The 17,546-nt window shown below is 33.1% G+C and overlaps 1 protein-coding gene across 8 annotated transcripts in view; it reads left to right on the top strand.

Annotated features, from left to right (window-relative positions):
• inaE (inactivation no afterpotential E) overlaps positions 1-17,406 on the top strand; it is a 32,402-nt gene extending 14,996 nt beyond the window's left edge. For 5 of the 8 annotated variants that reach the window (XM_089171326.1, XM_089171325.1, XM_089171324.1 and 2 more), the window contains 15 exons: positions 2,334-2,545; positions 4,382-4,483; positions 5,082-5,268; positions 5,819-5,903; positions 5,997-6,325; positions 6,611-6,806; positions 7,130-7,318; positions 7,466-7,756; positions 7,993-8,222; positions 8,449-8,472; positions 9,355-9,487; positions 11,611-11,894; positions 14,779-15,123; positions 15,212-15,386; positions 15,462-17,406. In XM_089171326.1, the coding sequence (XP_089027452.1) occupies positions 2,334-2,545; positions 4,382-4,483; positions 5,082-5,268; positions 5,819-5,903; positions 5,997-6,325; positions 6,611-6,806; positions 7,130-7,318; positions 7,466-7,756; positions 7,993-8,222; positions 8,449-8,472; positions 9,355-9,487; positions 11,611-11,894; positions 14,779-15,123; positions 15,212-15,386; positions 15,462-15,743 (3,064 nt within the window). In that variant the 3' untranslated portion in view covers positions 15,744-17,406. Of the gene's footprint in view, positions 1-2,333; positions 2,546-4,381; positions 4,484-5,081; positions 5,269-5,818; positions 5,904-5,996; positions 6,326-6,610; positions 6,807-7,129; positions 7,319-7,465; positions 7,757-7,992; positions 8,223-8,448; positions 8,473-9,354; positions 9,488-11,610; positions 11,895-13,737; positions 14,088-14,778; positions 15,124-15,211; positions 15,387-15,461 lie in introns of all 8 variants that reach the window. The other 3 variants (XR_016176150.1, XM_015317593.2, XM_015317600.2) reach the window with 3 other exon arrangements.
• Positions 17,407-17,546: the final 140 nt, after the last annotated feature.

The following is a 17,546-nucleotide window of genomic DNA, read 5'->3' as shown; positions in this document are numbered from 1 at the left end:
ATGTTTATTATTCCATATGTATTACATATGTACATGCGTACGTGAGAGATTGCATTCCCGGATAATGCGAGAAACGGAAGTAACTTCAATTGACCTACTTTTGATTTGATTGGAAATACAGAATCGTCCTTTTCATTTTTACGATTTTCCGAGATTAAGCAGACACATTGGCGACTACTTTTTATTTGCATTCTTCCTTTCTTCCTTTTTTTTTTTTTTCAAAAAAGAACAATGTCTTTATCTTTTATCTCTGACACACAATTCTCTGCAATTTATGTTTATCTGCAATTTACGTATCGCGATTATCGTGTTCTTTTTCATTTCAAATTACATGACAAAGAATGATCATTTTCAGTTCGTAGGTTAATTCAAATTCATAACAAAATTTAACGTTCAAAACAATTTCGAAGTTATTAATCTCGCTAACGAGCCAGGAAAATATGTTTCTTCATATTGTAAATGGAACACATGAGTCAGATCATCATGAATTTTCCATACTATTCGTTTATATATCTCGTGACATTTACAAAACTAAATTAATCGTTTAATAATCGTGCAAAATAGTCACGTTGTATAGAAAAATCAGAACGAAAACAATGTTTTAGCTGACAATGCTTTTACGTATTGAAACTGTAACGAATAAATCTATGTTACCACTGTTAATGTCATTACGAGGGTGTTACAATTAGTAATTTCATGAATAACGCAAATTGAAAGAGCTATAGAAACGAATAGATATGAATGAGAGTGGGAGAGTAATGTCTCCTAGCTTGATGATATTTTAGGGATGAATACATTGTGATGGAAACAATCTGTTTGTTGGTAGGAAGAACACGTTTGTAGGTAGAAATAAATGCACTCGTTTCGAAAGCACACAAACAAAGAGGGAAACGTAGTATATATATATATATACGTTGAATATGGTGGAAAGTGGAGAAAAGCTGCTGGAAGGTAAATCGATACAACGGTCCACGTAGCATCCAAGACTTCGTCGGCCCTTCGTCTCTACTTCTTAGCCATCTTTTCTCTCTCTCTCTCTCTCTCTCTCTCTCTCTCTGTCACTTTTCTGTTCTTTTTATCTCTGTCCCTTTCATGGGACTTCTTCCAGGGAATGGAGTGGTACTTGTTCTACAAACTTTGTCACGATGGAGCTCGTTAGGGCTGTTTCTCAAAGTCTCATCGTGATCACCGACGATTCTTGTAAAACGAAGAAATTAAATGATTTTCATGAGTTAATTAACACTTTTTTTTTTAAATACGAGTACCAAACGTGCTTTTATCGATTAATCTCTAATTTCTCATATTTTCTTTCCTTGTTGTTTTTTATATTAATTTCTTTGTTAAACTTATGCATAATTAATTTACGTTACATCGTATAATATTATAGATGTATTTATACTAGAAATTGTTTTCTCTTGTAGACAGAAAGGGTTCTCTTTCAAAAGCATTCACTCCATTCTCCATTTTGTCGCTCATCAGTTATGCGTCGATACAAAGCGATCTCGTTATAGTGGCAAATGATCGTGATAATGTGATTGACTAGCAGGATCGAAGGGCACATTGCTGTAATTTGCTGTCGAAAATCACTGATCTGATCTCTGAAGGTCATTTCCGGTTGATCTAACGGCTTGAAAGCTTTAAAGTGCATCTAGAGTGCATCACGTTACAAACGGATTAGCCTGTGATTATAATCGGTCGTATATTAAATAATATTAAAATTGTTTAATCCTTCTTTTTTTCTTTCATTTTCTGTTTGTTTTTCTGTTCTTTATATTTCAAGAAAATTGTTGAAAAAAAAAAAAAAGTTTCAAAAGACTACAAGTTTTTTCTCCGTTATATATTAGATCGAGTTTAAAGAAAGAAAGAAAGTAGAAAACCATAACGCATTGCAACGATTCCCCCTTTTTTTTTTAATCCTCCCCTAACTGTCCTTTTCTTTTTCCTCTTTCACTATGCAACTCTCTTTTCCCTCCCTTTTTGCCCTTTACGCAGTACTTGTCTCTCGTACTTCCTACGTTATAACGCGTTTCTTGCTCTTTTTCGGTTCTGCAATGGCCCTAAGCAACGTCTGCATTCTCTGTTACTCCTTGGTCCATTGTGAAATCGAAAGTGAGGAAAAATTCGGGAGACACATAGATAACTTCGCTTTTATAGTTCGAAAGTTTCTTTTCTCAATTTAATCCGAACAAGTTAGATAAACTTTTTAAGACGTTTTATTGACTTTTCCTTCCTTCTTTTTTTTTTATTTTTTTTTTTGAATATTTTTTTTTTTTTGAGAAATTATATTGCCACACGGTTTTATATAAACTTTCATTGTATTTTTTTTATTACAGGGTGACGGTACTTGGAGTCCTACTAGGAATCCTTCAATGGGATCGAAGTATTATGTGCATATTTCTTCTATGGGAATATATATTAGGCTATCTTGTGCTTTTCATAGTCTCAATGGTGGTGGAGTTCTCGATCTGTTTCCTTGCAACGAGAGGAAGCATTTTGGATACTGCAAAAAGGGCACCAATGCAATATATACTTTATATTCGCTTATGTAAGTACTTATTAAAGAACAATATGCTTCTTTTCTGTGTTACAAGGAATGAAGAAACATCCTATCGATATCTTGGCTTTTAACACATTCGCGGTCGGATTATTTTTTCCTTTTTTAATACTAAGTACTGGCAAAAATAATGAATTATTTAAATATTATATTTAAATATATATTTATATAAATTTTTTGTTTGTTTGATATATATATATTTTTTTAATTTATATAAATATATAAAAATTTATTTTTATAAAGCTTTTAAAATTTTAAATGAGGTGAATCACGTCAGCGGCAATTAGAAATAGAACTTGAAAAGACGTGAATTCACGTCAGCGGTCGCGAATGTGTTAACATTGACATTTTTTTTTATCTATATTTCGGAAGACGTTTTATTGAGTCGATCATATCTAAAACAGAAAGATTGATGTAATTCATTATAATTATTTACTAGCTGTTAGTCGTGTCGTATAAATCATATTTAACTTCCACTTCGATGCGATTGATTAACGCAGTAGGAGGCATATTAAGAATCGTTAAACGAAAGATTCGTAGTACGAGCCTCTTACTTTTGCCTGTATTTGGAATCTCCTAAGGGCCACGGGGCGAATATTAATAAGAGTTGGTTCTCCACCCTTCAGTCCGACGTAATAAACGATCACTCAAGAGGGGAGAAAATTTAGGCTTAGGGAGAAGGAATCGTATATGTATATATGTGTTTGTGTGTATGTGCGTGTACGTACGTTAGCTAGCTGCTATATGTAACTCAGGCATGTGGAAAGATTTGAAAAACGACGGATTTATCCTGTCTTGGTCGGTAATACATCTACGAAATATTTTTTTCATTTATTTTTTCTTTTATTTTATTTTATATTATATTTATTTAACTTGATGTTCTTATTGTTTTTCCTTCTTTTCGTTTTTTAATTCGATTATCTTTAATGCTAGTCTTAAAAATCAATCATATTTTGACATTCTTTCATTCTACTTCATAAATATTTTCGAGACCGTACTGGAATAATTTCATTTGAACTGTCCTACGAAAAGAGTGAAAGAGAGAAAGATAGTTTTGCAACATCAACGAATTTGGAACGAGTCCAGCAGTGGTCTGATGTTTCTCGAATAAAATCTCTATGGATTCGGGTAGAAAAAAAAATTCGATGACCTTTCCGAGCACGTTCGACTGATTGGTAGATTCCTTATAAGGGTCACGTATCCTCACCAGCGTTTATCTTCGATTTTCTTTTTTCATTTCACGTACGAATTTTCGTATTGTTGCGATCGTTGTAGCCTCATAGTTGTACCGATTTATTTATTTTTTTTTTTTATCATTACATGATTTTTATAAGATATTTCGATAGGATTAGAAAAGATTATGAACATTTTCTTTGTATAAATGTATGCTCATATCTAGTTACCTTAGAAAAACGTAAAATTAGGTCAAATGCATTTCTTTCAAAGTCCCTTACCGTTCATTCGTTCCTTTATCGTGTCGTGTAGGATGATCTACTCTTTCTTTCTCTTTCTCTCTTTTTCTTGTCTCCTCATTCTTCTCAGCGGTAGAAATGCTTTTATCGTAAGCTCCATCGAGTTTGATGTTAGTAGAAAGCGTTGCCAATACCTTTAACTTTATCCAGCATAAAGTTACGACAAGCACATTGACGCTAGCACGTCGTTCATTTCCTTTTCAACGAACAAAGGTTTAGCCTTTGTTATACATACAATCGTTAAATAATAAGCCTATCAACAATAATTTTTGTGCATACATGTCCTAAATACTTTCTAGCAATTTTTATCATAATATATTTATTAAATATCACGTATCATTGTTTTTCCTTGTAGTCCTCTTATTGGTAGAAGCTGGATGGTTGTGTGCAGGAGTTACCTGGATAACACGATTTTATCAATCCTGTCCCGTGGACCAAGTTAAGGACGTGATGCTGGGTAAGTTCCTTAAATCAACGAAAAATTACGTAATTTATATGTCACACATATGTCTTAATATAATTAATTATTTATATAATAAGAGGAAAAAAAATATATCGCGCCTAATAATATGCAACCTTTCATACATCGTCGGTAATTACGGCAACGAACGCCATCTATTGGTAAAAAAAATGTTTAACCCTTGCATAAGGCAACCAGTTGTTATTTATGCATATGCAAATGTGTTGCATATCGTAAGGGTTAAAAATCTTCTTACTGATAGATGGCGCTTGCCAGCACAATTATCGACGATGTTTGGAAGGATGCCAATCGAAAGGCGCGAATAACTTGGGAAAAAATTGATGAATGAACATAGCTAATTAGTAATTTTAAATAAAATAACCAACGTTATTCTGCAATACATACTTAATTAACTACGATAATATAAAAATAATGAATAATATGAATTCTTTAAAATTGTTTGATATATCTACCACTTTTTTAATATACTTTTTATTTCATTTCTTTGTTCAGAGAATTTAAATGTATCATGAAGAGATCAAAAATGTAGATCGCTATCACGTAAAAACTCGCTAAAATATTCATGGATTCGTAGGTTTGGTGATATGCAATTGGTGTGTGTTGGCGTTTGTGATGGTAACGGTATGGTGTACGTACGACGCCGCCGGCAGATCCTGGGTGAAAATGAAGAAATATCAACGTAGCATGAGGGAGGCGGAATCGAGGGGAGGTAGATTACACTACAAACGCAGTGGTAGCAGAAGCCGAAATTGGCGACAACGGTAACTATCTCTCTCTCTCTCTCTCTCTCTCTCTCTCTCTCTCTCTCTCTCTCTCTCTCTCTCTCTCTATTTTACAGAAATATCCATCAGCGATATTCTGTATTTTATAGTTTTTTTTTTTTATCGAACACTGGTCACGATAGTAAATGAAATATTTGATAAATCCGTTATCGAGGAATGTAACAAGAATAAAATTAATCCGAAGAATCACAAAATAGTTTTCATCGAACAGTTTAGTTATATAGAAATCTATACTTAAAATAATATCTTATTCTTTCTCTCTTCAAGTTTTTTCATTATTTACGCTAATACTTGGAAAAGCAATCTGGCTCATATCTTTTCCAGTGACTAGACATTTCGAAGCGATCGATCGAAGCCTATATGAATATACATCATTACCCTTCCGATACGGAGATACTTGATGATATTAATAGCATAAGATAGATACATTTTTCGTTTCTATCACAGAGTTGTAGTTGCAAAAATGAAAACCAAAAGAATTGATGGGTCATCACATCTACATTCACAGATTATTTCAATTTCCTTACAGAAAAGTTATACGTGCCTATCAAGATAGCTGGGACAACAGATGCAGATTGTTGTTTTGTTGTATGGGAAATTCCGATCGAAATAGAGTAAGTATTATCGTTCGTTGGAAAAAAAAAGCAAAGGTTCAATAATTGGCTAAATAAATTTGTCTTATTTTTTTTTGTTTTCATATTCCATAGAATTCTTTCGCTGACATTGCCAAACTTTTAAGCGACTTTTTCCGTGACCTTGACGTGGTACCATCGGACGTAATAGCCGGGCTGGTGCTTTTACGAAAATTTCAGAAAATCGAAAGAGAATTGATAGTGAAACAGAAGAAAAACGACACGTATGAGTTCCTCTCAGGCGTGCCAGTAACGCCTCGTACTAAGTTTCTCTCCTTGACCGAGGACGGCGATCTGGGCCATTTCCAGTTGGCCATTCATTATATGCACTTCGCCCTCGCTGCCTACGGTTGGCCTATGTTCCTCGTTAATCATTCTACGGGACTCTGCCAGTTGTGCACGAGGTAATCCTTTCTCGAAAATCACGCACTAAGCTTTCATTATACCCGGATATTAGAAGCGACACGTGGCTTGAGAATGATCAATCCCTCCTTTAAACGATCCCAAGTAATGGAAACAGCTTTGCGATTTCTTTATGCGATGACTTATCGAAATACATATTAAGTAATTCAATGCCAAGCTGGTATTAAAAACAACCTGAACTCTGCTCCTTGGACTCTAGAGAATAATATCATGTAATGCAATAACATTTATAACGAAGTGACATTTAATTTTTCAATTTATTCAAGGTTAAGATGCACTTGCTTTCCGTGCGGCAATCATGAGGACGAAGCCACGATAGTGGAAGACAACTGTTGTCAATGTAATTATGCGGCCCTAAGGAAAATGGTCGAAGTTGGCGAAGTTGAAGTTATTTATGCTACCTTTCATGTGGACGTCGGAGAAACACCATTTTTTGTAGCACTTGATTACTCAAAAAGAAAGGTTTTACTTATTCTCCTTTTAATACTTTTTACTTATTAAATACGAATGAAGTGGCAGTAGAAACTTGGTCTTTTTAATTCACACGATGGATCTTCCTCTTTAATGATGGCCCTTTTTAAAATCGTTTAATGAGTTTCATTAAAATTTTTCTAAAAAATCTTTCCGTATATACATGTATATCACGTAACTTTTTACTTTCATTAAATTTTTATTGTTATTACTCTTGTGCTATTATCTTCTCTTGATAGTTTCACAAAACTTTAAACGTTTAAACTTTCAAATAAGTTTTATCATTAAATTCTTTTATTTATTTTGATTTTCAGGTTGTCGTTAGTATACGTGGAACGCTCAGTATGAAAGACGTTTTAACAGATTTAAATGCAGAAGGCGAAGTGTTACCATTAACTCCGCCAAAAGACGATTGGCTAGGTCACAAGGGTATGGTTCAAGCCGCAGAATACATACGCAAGAAGCTTCAAGAAGAGAACATTATCGCGCGAGCACTATCAAAGGTATTAAGCTTAAACGTGTGCAGCTTAGTTCCTTCTTACTATTGATATGAAGTTATTTTATCGTGTATGTAGCAATAAGTAGTAACAGGTTAACAGTAACACAGTATAAACACTAATTATGTTTACTTTCAACCGTTTATTTAATAGGATCCTTCGAGAGGCACCGATCATTTTGGATTGACATTGGTTGGTCATTCCCTTGGTGCAGGTACCGCTGCGATACTTGCAATTTTACTTAGACAAGAATATCCGGATTTGATATGTTTTTCTTTCGCACCACCCGGTGGATTGCTCAGTATGCCAGCTCAGCAATATTCTCAAGAATTTACGACTTCCGTAGTTGTAGGGAAGGACGTTGTACCTAGGATAGGATTACGACAGATGGAAAGTTTAAGGGCCGACCTTATAAATGCGATAAAAAGAAGCGTCGATCCCAAGGCACGTTTTATGTCCATTTTTTTTCTTTTCTTGTTTATTTCTTAAAGAAAAAAGAAGATCAAATTCTTTATATATATATATATAGTTAAAGCCATACAATGTATTTTTAGAATTGACAAAATATCCCCATGTTTTATATCCTTTCTCCTTCTTTCTTGTTTGCTCCCCTATGAAAAAAAGAAGGAAGGAAAATCGATAGTATCAAATTTATATGTCGCATTGTACTTTTATTTCAGTGGAAAACGATAGCTTGCTCGGTAATGTGTTGCGGATGTAGCTCGACACCCACGTCGGCAGCTAATATGGAGGCTGGTGGATGTATCAGCGAGTATCAAAGAGATAAAGATCTAGCACGATCTCAAGCAATCGTACCTACGGACTCGAGTATAGCTTTGACATTACATATGCCACTTTTTCCACCTGGTAGAATTATTCACGTTGTTCGGCATCATCCTAACAAGGGCGAGTAAGTATCCAATCTTTTGCCAATTATCTTTGCCCGAGACTCTAAATAATATTTCATTGAAGGAACGATTAAGGATCGCAATTGAATTAAATATTGTCCTACCAATATAAGCGTGATTCTATCTCTTGTGTGATTTTAGTTATAAGACAAATATATCTATCATTATAGAGCTGAATATACAAATTTCAGCTCAATTCTAACGAAAGACATTCTTTTTTATTTTTAGGAAAAAGTATGAGTCACGGTGGAGGTACGTTCATTTGATTATTTTCTATTTTCAGGACTACAGTGGGTATTGCATCTTGGAGATATGTCAGTGCGCATGCATCTTCGGTCAATTCCCATAATATTGTTTTGACACGATCTATAGACAACCCCTCTCTTTCTATTGCACCATATTTGACCCTTTCGTTTCAGATTTAACGAGAGAAATTATCGTTAATATAATAATGCATGAAAGGTGAAAGGGGGGAGCAGAAAAGCATTACGATTATCAACTAACGCGTAGTAGTAATATATTTAGTTATCCATTGTGTATTTCTCTTATGTTTCTAATAGTAATTCATTAGAAAATCTAATCTTTTAACTAAATTTTCGGAGAGTCTATTCGTTGATTGCATGATCCTTAGATAAACAGATTTTAGCATACTTTTAGTCAAGTATCGCTGTATGTGGCTTAGTCTTTAAATTATTAAAAATAATGATATATCGACGTAAAATATATATAATAAATTTAAACAAAAATGTATAAATTTACAAACATACATTTATATATATAGAGGATGAATCACGAAACATGACGTTTTAAAATAACTCGTAAAATATATATTGTATGAAAACATTTTTCCTGCATAGTTAAACTATATTTGGGAACGAATGTAATGGTAAACAAAACTTTTTTTGAATGTCATTATTTAATGAGATATTAAGATCATCGGATTTTAAATAGAATGCCTAATATTTGTTGTCTGAATTCTGATAAAGAATCAAATTCTGCAAAAAAAATTATTTACGTTCCGTGACTCACCGTGTATATATGTAAACGTATATTTGATTTTTAAATGTTATTAATGTTTTCAATAGAATTTGTTTAGAAAAGAAAGATAAAGATATACGTCGTATGGGATTTCAGACAGGTGTTGTCTAAACGCGAACCAGTCTACCAAGCATTGTGGGCAGGACCATGCGACTTCGACGAGGTGTTGATAAGTCCAGTGATGATACAGGACCACATGCCGGATAACATACTGAAGGCCTTGAATAAGGTAAGCCAGGCCGACTCGAGCATAGTCGGGCAGATAAAAAAAGTACAGCATTCTCCGGCTAGTCGAAGTCCCTCTGTAAAGCTGGGCCATTACGAGCCTCTGGAAGAAACTACGGACGATCCTGATATTACCAAGGAAGAAGATACTGTCCTACCTGTAGTTATCAACATCGACGATTGTAGTTCAAATCGAAAACAAGTACACTTTGCTAATCCAGATACTAATGAAAATTCTGCATCTTCTTTTGTCGTCGATGTGGAGGTATACGAACGGAAGGATACATAATAGTTTAGATTTTATTCAAATACGAAAATAATGTGCTTTACGATTGATTTTTTTTTTTTAATCATATTAACTTTTAATCGAGTATCGTTTTTATCATTATTATTATAACAGCACAATTTTTTGGAATTATATTGCATCTGTTTTTCTTTTTTTTTCTCTCTCTCTATTTTTGCCTTTTTTTTCTTCTTCTTCTTCTTCTTCTTCTTGTTCTATCTGCATTCAAACTTTCTTCTTATATTATATTTCATATATTATATTAATATTTATAAGGGACAATAATATTAAAGAGTGATAGATTATTTTTAATGCATTATAGTTAAAACGTTGGTGATTTAGTTACTTTAGATACAGTACTACACACAATGTATGTGCGTAATTGCTATTCGTTCAATGATTAAGTTACGATTTTTCAATTGATTGTGAGTGTGTGTGTGTGTGTGTCTAGTCGTGCTTCCTCGTATTAAGTAAGAATATAAATCTCTTTTTGATATGTTTTTCGTAGCATTAGAATTATCCAGAATCATCCTGGTGTTGTCGTGCGTGTAAATATATTCATACATATAACATCAGTTTGTCGAATCATAGAGTAATCTTATTTATTTGATTTTTGTTTGGTAAATCGCGTATGCGCGATTGAATGCAATTAATAAAATTTATTTAAACATTTTGCTGATAAAAAGCGCACATATACGCATCTAGTCGAATTAATGAAATCATTAGATCGCTTAACATTTTTCTAAATAGTATTTAAGGGAAAGCAATAAACAGCATGTTTTGCTTGGTAACGCATGGAATACATTTATATAATTCATACGTTTGTATATAATAATAGATTTTATATAATATATTAGTCGTTTTTTATATAATTAATTGCGCGTTTACAAATTTCGTTCATTCGTTTCGTTAAAATATCGTTTCTCTTAACTTATAGAAATTAAATTCAAAACGACCGATTTATTGCGAGTAAATAATTACAAAATGAAATAATTTAAAAATTATTTTAAACGAAATAATACTTTAGACAAAATAATTGAAAATATTTTCGAGATTGATTTGACTATTGTATAGTCTGCACTGTGTACGCTATTTTTATCAATATATTATTTATGCCATCGAAATTATAATTCTTGTTGATTCATCGAACGGAATAATTACCTCTCTAGTTCTTTTAATATTAGTATTACTCTCATTTATATTTATGTAAGATATCAACAGACAAGAAGGAAAACCATTATATATATATATATATATTTTTTGCGTCTTAACACCGATATTATAATTTGTATAGATTAATGTGAACAGGTCAGAAACATTTATCATCATTATTTGAATATTGCATTAACACGCTTGTAGCTCGTTAAATTGTAGACTAGTATTACATACGCTTTTTTTCTATTTAGTTTCACTATTTCTATTTTCTTTTTTTTCTTTTTTTTTTTTTACTTTATTTCTTTTCTGCGTAAACACACGTATTTTCCTGTAGGAACATTCTTAGCGACTCATTATACTCAACATTTCATAACTTCTATTTATTAAATGCTTATTGAAACAAACAAATACAGATACACACATATATATATATCGTGAAGGAAATAACTTGTTATATGATCCGAATAGTTCGGAATTGTTCACACGCATAAATAACAAAAAAGCAAGGAAGGAAAACAATTTCGAGATCGATTTAGGAAAAATAAAGTTGAATTTTTGTAAATCATCTCTTGTCAGTCTATTATCTTTGGAGTAGGTTAGGTGAAAAGGATAGGATAATTTTCAATAGAAGAAGAAGGTGATAAAAACAACGGAATGACAGTGGCTTGAGGGTGTGTGGTGTGGATTAGGTGTCAGCGTGCAGAGATCGGACCGGTACCGTGCTGGATGTCAATGCACCTACCAATACACCTGCCAATGCATCTGTCAATGCGGTAGCAGATGCAACCAAGGATGCAGCCGATGGCCCAAGCTCGCGTACATCTTACCAAGTAGATGTAACAACGTACAGGAAAGCATCTAATCAACGACACGTCCTACTACACCATGAAAATACTTGGAAGACACGTGGCCGCGACGCCGACCCCAACGCCGACGCCTATGCCACCACACCCTCTTCCTGCCACGAGACAAGGTATTCAACAAACCAAACGACGTCTCATTAGATATTCGCAATTTAAATATTATATATGTTTATATTATATACATTTTTCTATCTTTTATTTCTTTTTTACTTGCCTGCACTATTTTCTTTTTCTTTTCTCTTTAAATCATTTTTTGTTTTACTTCCTTCTCGCATTATTTTTCTTCGCATATTATTTTTTGTTTTTTTTTTTTTTTTTTTTTTTGTATAGTTACCTTAATTATGATAATGTATTCTATCTTTATTCCATTTCTTTCTCTCATTTCTCTCTTTCTTTCTGTCTCCCTGTCTCTCTCTCTCTCTCTTTCTCTATCCATCTATCCATCTATTTATCTATCTATTTTCCTCTTATATTGTGTTACATAGGTATAAAGAAATTTGTTTTAATTCGAATGATTTGATTTTTGTTTTTCAATTCGACGTCTTTAAATTTCACTCAAGCGAAATACGTTCGTAATCCACGTTCGTTTCATAATTATCCTTATGCAATTTTCACATTGCACGTTTTATACAATTCACGATTATACATCATGAAAATATTCATGATCACCTTGTCGTGTATAATTCACTTTCGTATACCCTAACAATTTCTTCACGTTTCATTTTCATGTAGTTAATTATATACGAATCATTTAACTCCATGTCAATCGTTAGTTTGTATGCAGACAATTGTTATGTCTATGTGTTTATAGGGTTGCAGTAAGTAAAGGGTTTTCTTACCAAGAGACCAACTCGTTTTTAGTTTGAATGACACTACTTACTTTCACCGAACATGCATGTTCATCACGCATAGAGTGACACGTCATATCGCCATTGCATTTTTAAGTAGAACAAATTAAAGTGAATATTATTTTAAATGAATACGAATGCTTTCAAGTGGACATGAGAATTAAAAAAATCATGCTAGGAATATGCCGGTTTCATATTCCATCATATTTCTCACGACAGTTCGTCTTTTTCGAGAAAATGTCTTTTGTCGTTTCTTCACGATAAATGATAAAGAAATATTTGGATAATTAAATATTTAACATTTTTCGCTCTCTAGCTACGTTTTTAAACAATTCACTTTTATTTGATCATACTTATATTCTTAAAAGTATTATACACAAGTGCATGTTATGGAGACATAGTACGAGCTATAGATATATCTTTTAGTTTGATTTAATCATTCGAAAATTAGAAAATAATTAGCACTTAACAATAGCCATAGTCGAAATAGAAATTGAAGTAGATAAGAAAAATGAATAATTTTCCAATAAGATAATTAAAAAAAAAGAAAAAAGAAAAGAAGAACAAACAAAACAGATTTATTACGCGCGATACAAAAGATATTTTTTTATTTACAGCCCGGTTTACAGCAAGTTAATCATTTTTCACGAACCAAGTTAATCATCGTAAAAAATCCGTTCATACTCCACTATCGTAACATACATACCTATCGTTTGAGCATATCATACATCAATTCTCCTACCCCCGTTTTATTATCATCACGATATCGATGTGAATCCGATTTATTTTTCAAAAACGTATGTGAATGTTATCATCCTATTGTATCCAGGATCATCTATAGTACATATAAAAGGAGAGATCATAGTGGGAGCACTCAAAAACATGTGTGTCTGTCTGTGTGTCTCTTTGTATGCGAGCGACGAAGAAAGGAAAATTTGATTTTGATCGATTTTCTTCGACCTTCGCAATAAAGAGTAAGAGAGAGAGAGAGAGAGTGAGAGAGAGAAAGAGAACACGTGAACGTTGAAAAAATAAAAAAAACAAAATAGAGGAATTCTCGCGGTCATAGAGGATAACATGGAAAAATGGCGTATGGATATGTCAGGTTGTAACAACCCTGGGACCAGCGAAGCCACAACGTTTGGCATCTGGACATGCTTCGTCTGCTGAACCATCGGAAGCTCGTGAACCTGCAGAAGTCCAGGAGCTCGAGATTGAGCAAGAGATGAGGGCACTTCTCTCACCTTCGACCCCAGTCAAATGCCAGAGCAGTAATCTAGCAGGGACCCCACCTCACAAGCTTTGCCTCGAGACGAGTTTCACATCACTACAGAGCCCTTCGGAATTCCCACAGGCTGGTCGAGAACTTAGCGTTGACTCCAGAGGAATACCATGGGAATACGTCAGCTTGGCTAGCGACTTACTCAACACACCACGACCAGACGATAGTAAATTGTAAGGATCCGACAGAAAGTCCTTATCTCGAGTGATTTCGAACCGAGGATCTTACAAAGGATCTACTCTACCTAGGATCTATGTAAACCTAATTCGCGAAACTATTTCTAATTACTTTTTGACACTTTTTCCATTGAACTTTGATTTGAAAATATAAGATTATTAGTTTTCGACTATTACATTTTTTTAGCAATCCCTGAACAGGTACGATAATCGGATAATTTAGGAATTCGATATAAACGTTGTGTTGAAAATAAAATCTTAGAGACACGAGTTTAGGAAAATTCATCTATCACGCTTTTCCGTACTTCATTGAACGCGCTTACTTCACTTCATTTTAAACACGCGACATATTACATTATCACTGCTTTCTAATCTAAACTTATTTACTCGAAGCACCCGAGTAAATCACAGCACTATTTAATCATTCCAAAATATAATCATTTACAATATTCGTAATGCAAGATAGATGATGATTAAGAACGATCGTGGGTTAAAAAAAAAAAAAACATCTTTTCCATTGTTTTAGTTTTTTTTTCCTATCCTTTTTGTTGTAGACTTTATTCTGATCATTCATTTCATTCGAAGAAAGATGCTTCTTGTTTGAGAGAGTCGAATCGTTAAATAATTATCTTCTCTTTCTGCTCTTTTTCTGCCATACTTTAAAATTTGTACTCTTTCACTGATAAAGATCGAATCGTCGTGGAGATTGGGAAGATGTCTCTCGTACCGCACCCCTTGCTACTCCCGAAACATTATCAGAAACATCGAGTAATCCACCCTCACCGATACCACCACCAAGACCAATGAGACGCACACCAAAGATTCCGGGAAACTTGTCAACGGCGGCGGACGACCTCAAAAACAATCTCCATTTTGCAATGCTCTCGGCGAAGAATTACTTTCTTAGGGAGGAGAATATTGGAAGTAATAGCAGTAGTGGTAATAGTGAGGCAAGCTACGAAAGTGCCAAGAGTTTGACAACTGATCTTCCGCCGCCTGTACCAAGAAGGAGGGATTCGGTTACCATTAGAAGGTCTTTTGTGAACAACATTTCTTCGTTTAAATGCAATCGATTCATTTTGATCAGATCTTTAAAGTAATTCGTTGTAACTTCATTTCAGAGAGCAAAGGGTATGCACGGCTGCATGTTGTAGAGACGATCTATCGGAAAATTCATCTACTCGTGCATCCTCTCATTCCTCAAGAGTGTCACGTACATCTCATCACGTGCAAGTAGATTTTCCAGAAGGAGATAATGAAACGAACGGATCTAGTTTAGATTTCTTTGAGGCTAAGGTATCCCAAATATAATCTTCTCTTCCCTTCCTCAATCCTTTAAATCTTTCCAATTTCTAATCGTCCTTTTTGCAGGGCTCGTCCGGTCAACGCGACAGCAGTAACGACGTATTCCTTAGCGTTAGAAGTTCTCCAGAATGTAAAGGCTTGATGGCACCTGCCACTGATCTTGGTGCCGAATGGAAAAGAAAATTCGATGCTACTGGAATAAGCGGTGATGCATCCTTGCCTCTTCTTCGTGGTCTTTCGCCTACACCAACTACCGCACAACACAGCTCTTCGCCGTTCTTTAATGCTAAGCGAAAAAAATATGTTTATCCTATTACATTAATGGGTCGAGGTGAAAGTAGCGTCTAACGAAAAAAAAAGAAATTAAAGGAAAGAAGCAAAATGATCGACGATTTTTACGACAACTTTTCTAGCCTAATCGAAAGTAAAGGAAAGGAATCATCGATGGCAACTGCGATTGAAATGAAGATTAAAACTTGTGCCAATATGATCGTTGTTCTCTTGGTTTGAAGTTTCAAAGTTTTTCTAGAAATACGTTTTACAAACAATTAGATTTATAAAACAAGAGAAAATCAATTAGATTATAAGCTTAAAAAAGGTAACATTGATTTGTCGATTAAATAATCGTATGACAAATATTAATAAACGGTGTTAGACAATATTTAATCGAATCAACGATTGCAATTAAAATACTTAAAATTATTACAATTAATGATTAAGGAGATGAAAGTATTTACGGGCTAGTTCGTCAATGACGCGAGTCTATGGAGTAGCAAAATTAATGATTTGATGAATCTATGAAAAAGTTTAGTCAATGTACGAATCTACAAAGTAATTTGTCAATATACAAATTTTAACCATACAATTGTCGGATGTATAAATAAACATTGAATTATTAATTGCGAGTGACAATTAAACATTTCAACTGCAATCGTTGTAAAACAAATAATCGAATTGAATATTGATGAACACTGTGTTGATAAATCTTTATAAGCGAGGATGTGATTAAATACAGTTCGGTATTTAATTGATATCTTTATTTATTTTTATTTATTTATTTTCTATTTATTTATATAGATTTTATCTTTTTCTTGAAGTTAAGCACAATTAAAAGTCTATACGTTTAATTATTATCTATTAGGCCAAAAGATTTGATTGTTTTTTTTAATTATTATTTTAGGAAATGCATTATATATTATTCGCAAATTATAGTTATGATGAGAATGTTCTATTGAAAAAGGTAATAAAAAAAGATGCAATATGTTCGATAAAAAAAGAACAATATTTAAGATTCGTACAAAGTGAAACATCTTGGAGTTCGTGGTTAGAGAGTAAGAAAATTGTTTCGTGATTCAAATTACGCGCCATGCGTAATGCGATGACACTGGCCTATCGAGTATCGATACTCCTTGTTAGAGAATAAAAGCTAATTCATTTTGATACATTTTTAATAACAATACATTTGTCAAATAGCAGAAGAGATTATTGCATTTATATATATAAATTTATATAAATTATTATAATACATCAAACAATTTTTTATGTTTCAACTCTCAATAAGATAAATATTGTTTTTCTATATTATTTTAGGTTAAAAAGTTAAAAACAAAAAATATAATCTTTTTCATCCATTAGTGATTTTTCATATTAAAGATGTTTATAAGATCAAAGAAGGGGAAAAAGAAATTAGTATACTATGATATAAAAAAAGAAATGAACATACTTCATGACACACAAGATTGATGATAAATTATCAAAGAATATAATGTTTCACAGCAAGGTTTTAAATAATTATAATTGAAACATTATACTTGTGCGTACAAAGTAAGTAGATGAAACGCGTGTAACGCATATAATTCTAGTCAATATGGAATATATTTAGAAATGTAATATTTATGGACTCAATTGAAGTCTTAATATATAAAATATCTGTAGAAAGATGCTGTGCAAAGTTGATTTTGGTGTAATGAAATATAATAATTTATAAGAAATAAAAGAGAATGAAGAGAAACACTAAATGGGCATTTGTTTGATCAGTTGGATAAATATATTTATAAAAAAATGAAAAAATACCGATTATGTTTGGTAAGTACTCCAAAAAGCTGTATTTCTGTTTTCGTTAATTTGATTTTTCGGTTTGAAATATGATAG

This window comes from Polistes dominula, unplaced genomic scaffold, assembly GCF_049000335.1.
Source record: "Polistes dominula isolate Pdom_NZ unplaced genomic scaffold, Pdom_raw_medaka contig_31, whole genome shotgun sequence".
Taxonomy (NCBI): domain Eukaryota; kingdom Metazoa; phylum Arthropoda; class Insecta; order Hymenoptera; family Vespidae; genus Polistes; species Polistes dominula.
Note: the sequence above shows the minus strand (reverse complement) of the source record. Positions and strands in the feature narration are given on the sequence as shown.